General features: G+C 31.0%; 1 protein-coding gene across 1 annotated transcript; it reads right to left on the reverse strand.

Moving 5' to 3' along the window:
• Positions 1–1,230: 1,230 nt before the first annotated feature.
• On the reverse strand, positions 1,231–4,122 carry LOC107029374 (phytochrome A-associated F-box protein). Its single transcript, XM_015230773.2, has 2 exons — positions 3,293–4,122; positions 1,231–1,870 (listed from the first exon to the last, which is right to left on the reverse strand). The coding sequence occupies exons 1-2, from the start codon at positions 3,847–3,849 to the stop codon at positions 1,447–1,449; spliced, it is 981 nt and encodes a 326-aa protein (XP_015086259.1). The 5' UTR covers positions 3,850–4,122; the 3' UTR covers positions 1,231–1,446.
• Positions 4,123–6,591: the final 2,469 nt, after the last annotated feature.

A 6,591-nucleotide genomic window follows, 5' to 3' on the forward strand; every position in this document is an offset into this window, starting at 1 on the left:
CCCGCACAATCCACCAAACTACCCTAAATTTTTTTTATTTTTCCAAAGCAAAAAAAGATAATCTGTTTTTTCAATTAAGTTTGAAAATTAGTATTGAATTTTTTTTTTTTAGCACAATTAAGATTTTTGAATGGAGGTGAAAACTAAGTGATCTATTATGGTCAATATGGAAATCCATGTTTAACCTATTTTGACCATATTATAGAGACTCTTAAAATAGCTTGAAACTCATATTTTATCAATTAAAATACGAGTTATCCAAATCATTTAATATAGACAAAATAGACTCATTTCATTTATATAGGTTCAAACTGTCACCCCCAGTCACACTCATGTCGGACACAAGAAAATACGAAGTGATTATTTCATCTGTTCAAACATTAGTCATGCCGTTATTAAGTAACATGTACTCATTGAAATAGTTGAAATACATACAAGCTGGTCTGACTACATCGTTATCAAGAGAGACAAGAACTTAACTAACATCAAGAGTTCTTATAACTATCATCTTCTAAAACTGGTAAAACACAATTATCACTACATGAAAGAACTTAAAATTTGATAAATTTATAAGCAATATCTTTCACAACCCTATATGTGCTTCTGTAAATACCTCAAATGGATCTAGCACTTGTTTTGATTGAGTCAAAATAATAAATTTTTAAAAAAATTATGACAAGGAAAAATTGCAGTCGCTATCCTTTGGGTGTGCAAAGGGTAAAAATCCCACTCCTATGCAATAGCTCGCAAATCACATAGGAGAGTTAACCCAAACCAGGCACGAGCTCGACCCAAACTTATGACTTTTGATGAATAAACTATAAGCACATCAAAACAAGCTCCTAACCGTCATTAAGTTTCATAAGAGCAGCCTTATATAACGTCAGTATCAGACAATAACTCAGTGCATTTCAAAGCATGACGGATCAGGTTAAACTGAGCTTGGAGTGGAGATAGGTTTTGGATCGTGAGCTAAGTGTTTCACGTTATGACTCATTTCAGATCATAAGGTCGAGCTTCAACCGAACAATTTTTCTCTCTCTTCCCCAGATGAAATGACTACTGCAAAGTCAAAAGTCCCTTCATTCCGAATGATGGATTATATGAAAGCAAAGCAAAGCAAAGAGACGATAATGGAGAAGCTCATTAGGCCCGCCATTTTCTCAATCGAAAATGAAAATTAGCTTCCTGAACAACAACCATTCAACGGGATTTCACATTCACTATAAGTAGAAGAATCAACTGAAGAAGAACTCAAATAAATATAAATACTTCATCTGTTACACTCTATAATGCAAATATGGCAGAAACTATTGTGAACAATCACAATATAGATAAATCCCAAAACAGCCTAAAATGGCAAACAATAACCAAATGCTAGTCACAGAAACACCAAAATATCAGTTCAAGTTAACATGATTACCCCATAATTGGTAGAGAACCAATTCAAGTATACAATGGCCAATCAGTCCATGCTCCAGAAACATGGCCATTCTCACAGACATAAGCTCGAACAACTGGTTCTCCATCATCATGGTACCCGAAATACCTCCTCAAACAGAAGGCTGAATGCAGATCCCACGTCTGTTTCGATGAGCAAAATGCACAATTCAGATCGATCTTCTTCCTATTGCCATCATTAATCGTCCTCCATACCCTTGACTGCTTGAAATTTTTGAAAATCCCACGAAATAGCATGTAATTCCTCTTCTCCTCCATGTGAATACAACCAGGCCAATCACATATGTACAAGCAATCCCCTTTGAATCTACTCGCTAGTAGCTTATTCCCCTGCTCACGGCTCAAATTCCATACACCAGAAGCCAAATGTGAACAAGGCGATCTGTAAATTTTTCGCCTCTTCGAAAGCCTGAATTCAGCCAAAAAATAAGTAAATAAAAATTGCTACCAATTATTTACAGAGAAATCAATACACATAAACAACAACAATATCATACCCAACCCAGTGTAATCCAACAAAGTGGAGTCTAGAGAGGTTAGAATGCACGCATACATTACCACAACCTTAAAGGTAGAGAGGTTGTGAGAGATTGTTTCCAATAGATTCTCAGCTCAAAAAGAAATAGTCTAAAGCTATGCTGCTCGGACTCTTCAAAAATGTCATCAGGTGTAGGTGTGTGTCAGGTCTGTCTCGCATTTTTCAAAGGTCGTGCATTTTTTAAGGATCCAACACAACTACGGCAACATTTTTGAAGAGTATGAGCAACTTAGGCCTAAGGAATATAGAGAAAAATATAACTGAAATGAAGAAAGTCATGAGAAATTACTATAAATAACCTAACAAATCATCCAAAACAATAGTCATTACAGATAATACGATATTCAAAGTGCAAAAGAAACCATTGATAATAACTGAACTCAAAGCACAAACAAATACAAGAGTAATACTATGACTAATACTACAGCTAACAGTATTAAAGAATACGTAAGACAACGCTCAACTATCTAACTAACCTCCTATCCTAATTACTCTCCTCCATAACGTCCTATCTAAAGTCATTTCCTCAGTAAGGTGAAGCTTCATCGTGTTGTGACTTGTGTCCAATCAATCTACTTCTAACTAATCTCCAACCCTTATCAGTATCCTCGATAGTGTCCTATCAAAGGTCATTTCCTCAGTAAGGTGAAGCTCAGTCATGTTGTGTCTAATCAATCTACTTCCAACTAATCTCCAACCCTCATCAGTATCCTCGATAATGTCCTATCTAAGGTCATTTCCTCACTAAGGTGAAGCCCTGTCATGTCGTGTCTAATCAATCTACTACTTCTAACTAACCTCCTACCCTTTTCAGTATCCTCGACAGCATCCTATCAAAGGTCATTTCCTCAGTAAGGTGAAGCTCTATCATGTCGTGTCTAATCAATCTACTACTTGTAACTAACCTCCTACCCTTATCAGTATCCTCGGTAGCATCTTATCTAAGGTCATTTCCACAATAAGGTGAAGCTTTTTCATGTTGTGTCTAATCAATCTACTTCTAACTAACCTCCAACCCTTATCAGAATCCTCGATAGTGTCCTATCTAAGGTCATTTTCCCAGTAAAGTGAAGCTATGTCATGTTGTGTCTAATCAATCTACTTCTAACTAATCTCCAACCCTTATCAGTATCCTCAATAGTGTCCTATCTAAGGTCATTTCCTCGGTAAGCTATAGTTTTGTCATGTTCTGTCTAATTAATTTACTTCATCGAGGTAGTGCAATACATACATAATAACATGAAAATTACTTAATGCAAACACATAAAACACAGCAAGTATATATCTTTTTACCTTGTGGGATTCACCACTAAGCTTGTGGGTTCCTCCTCGACGACCTCAATCTGATTTGAACTCGATTCAGAAGCATCATAAACAGTATCAAACATAAGATCATCAAACAAAGACCAACCACAATCAACAACTTCACCAGAATCACACCGATTATTATTATTACTCGATGAAGAAGGAATCAGCTCAGATTTAGGGAAAACCCGACCCGAATAACTCTCATCCGGACCAAGTTCACGTTCAAGCCCAAAATCAGAATTCTCCAGAAGAACACCAGCTTGATGAAGACCCGGACAGCATACGGCTAGCTTGTAAAGTGAAGACCACCCACCTGGAGGACACGAAGACGTCGAACTTACTAGATCGGAAACAACCGAAGGAATAGTTGCAGAGCATTTCGATTTGTAACAAATAGTATGAATCAGAAATGCAAATTTCGTTGAAACACAAGATAAACGAGCCCAGTTCCTTGGATCATCTTCTAGCTTGAAAAATATATTGAGAACCAAATCCTCTGATAGTTTTGAGAAAAATCCATCAACCATACATGAATTCGACATCTAAAAAAGATGAATAGAATCAAAACCCTTGCTCAATCCAATGAAATTAAACACCAAATTTATCAGCAAAAAACACTTGTAAGTTGTAACAAATTCAAGAATGAGAATTTGGTTAGTGATTTTTGTGGGCAAAAGAGGTAGAAAAGCCTTTTTGTAGGTTTGTGGAATGTGCGAAGATGATTTTTCAGTGCCTGGTTGTTAGTTTGTTTTATCAAAGATTCCTTTTATATTACTTTTTTTTTTTAGGCTAAATTAATTTTTTGGTTAGTGAGTTATGTGATTCTTATTAGATGTATTTTTTATATTGTATTTTGGTAAACTGAGTAATGTGATTCTTTTTGGATTTTCAAAAGTATATTTATATATAGGCCAAATATATAAGCAGATTTCTAGATTTGTTGGGTTTTTTCTCTCGGCTACCTCAACTATGTCATTTTTCTATTGAATCATTGAACCCCCATAATTTTTTCCGTTTAAACAAATACCGTTGTCTGATGTGGAACCAGATCTGTGAGGGGTATTGATAGAGGATACATATATTGTTCCACAACTCATTAGTCCAATTGATAGTGAAAATGTTCGAGAATAATTGTATTTTACTTAAGTCATTTGAACAAATTAGAAAACAAATGAGACTAACACGGTTTGTCTTCATTCATTTAATCAAAATTATTACAATTCGAACACAATTGAAGGCATTTACAATAAAAAAAAGCCGATCAAAATCAACCAACAGTGTTTTAAAGGAACAAATTATGTGTGGTTCAATGATCAATAGAAAAATGACGTAGTTGAGGTACCTGAGGGAAAAAATCCAACAAATTTAGGTATCTGTTTATGTATTTGGCCTTATATATATCTATTATATAGAAAGTGAAGTGGGAGGATGATTAAGGGCAAAAATATAATTTCACGCTAACAAATTTAGAAAAATAATAAATAATTATAGAAACATCTTTTTATACATGAAGTGAATAATGATCAAGGGCATAAATGTAATTTCACACTAACAAAAATCTACCAAGAATGATAACAAGAAAATTAAATAGTTCTACAAACATCTGAAGTTATTGTTATTACCATTAACTTATTTTGTTGTTACTTCACTTTCTTTATCATTTGTGAGTTATTTTGATATCTATTTTATTATTATTATTCTATTCTGCTATTATTACTTTAATTTAATAATATTTTTTCAATTCATTATGATTATAAAAAATGTTTACTTTTTATAAAAAAAATTTTATCATGAATTAATTATTTACATCTTTATTTTGGTTCTAATTAATATATACTTAAAAATAAATAAATGTGATAAATTAATAATATATATTATATGGAAACTAACGAAAAAAATGTTAAAAAGTAACTTTACAAATAAAAATGAATAGGATGATATATTTGTATAAAGACAACAAAGACTAAAAATGTAATTACATACTAACAAAAATCTATCAAGAATAAATAATTTTAGAAACATCATTCTATATATGAAGTGAATGATGATCTAAGGTAAAAATGTAACTTCATGCAAACAAAGATATACCAAGAATAATAACAAGAAAATTAAATAGTTCTTTAATTATTCTTATTAGTATGAACACATTTTTGTTATTTCTTCAATTTTTTTGAGTTATTGTGATATCTATTTATTACAAAAGCAAATAAATTATTAGTACGCTTAGCTCTTAATAATTATATATCATGTATAATATTAGGAGGAATCAATCAAAATTAAAACTAAAATTCATATGTATATTTAAATTTTATGCATTGATATATTTTTTAATTTTGTGATCTTAAATATGCTATATAAAAAAATTAAAATTCAGATGTTATTTTCTTTTTGAAATGAAATTAAAAAATAAGTTTATATAAATCGTAAAGGAGGGAGTCATATATTAAAAATGAAATATAATGATTTGAAAACTTTAATTCTTTATTTTAATTTCTAATTTGCTACATATTTAAAAATTACATAAAAAGAAACTTAAAACGCAATGTAACAATTTAAGATATTTTTAGAAAAACATAGTTAAAAAACATTATGAAATTTGGTTGACTCCCTTATTTTTATCGAAACAAAAAAAGTTGCATATATTATTTGAAAACAATGTAAGAACTAAAAAGTATTATGAATCACAGTAAAATGACAACTAAAAATATGTGAGAACCATATAACAAATTTTGTTAATTTTCCTAAAATCACTTGTATCACATAAAATGAAACAAATAGAATAACTTATATTATTCAAAAATGACAAAAAGGGTAAATAAACTAACAACCAAAAATATTTTTAAAAAGAAAACATATAAAATATTTAGTTCGCTTTTTCAAATTTCATTTGTGTCACATAATTGGAAGAAAAATATTAACATACGTTGGGCATGCACTGGCAGGAGCACTTGATATATATATATATGTGTGTGGTAATTGAGTTATGTGATTGTTTTCTCACCTCACGATTTCCAGAAGAAAAATTCTAGGGAATATTATATTATATATTGTTTTTCAAATGAAATTTTGCTTATTAGACATACACTTTTTGGAATTTGAAATTTAAAATCGAATTTGATTTAAAAAACTTTCTTTTTTGTTAAAATGAAAAGTGCTTATTTTTGTTTGAGTCAAAATAATAAAAATTAGTCAAAAATTAGAATTTCTAATTTATAGCTTTGTCAATCCAAACAGTCTCTTAAAGGTGTTTTTGGTGTTAAAAGGAAAATATTTTTTTAAAAAAA

Source organism: Solanum pennellii, chromosome 9, assembly GCF_001406875.1.
Source record: "Solanum pennellii chromosome 9, SPENNV200".
NCBI lineage: Eukaryota > Viridiplantae > Streptophyta > Magnoliopsida > Solanales > Solanaceae > Solanum > Solanum pennellii.

Bases quoted from the DNA above. Each gene is read 5' to 3' on its own strand.
- LOC107029374 (XM_015230773.2), bottom strand. From the start codon at position 3,849: ATGTCGAATTCATGTATGGTTGATGGATTTTTCTCAAAACTATCAGAG. The intron at 1,871-3,292 runs GTAAAAAGATAT...GGCTGAATTCAG, and splicing joins TTAGTGGTGAATCCCACAAG to GCTTTCGAAGAGGCGAAAAA.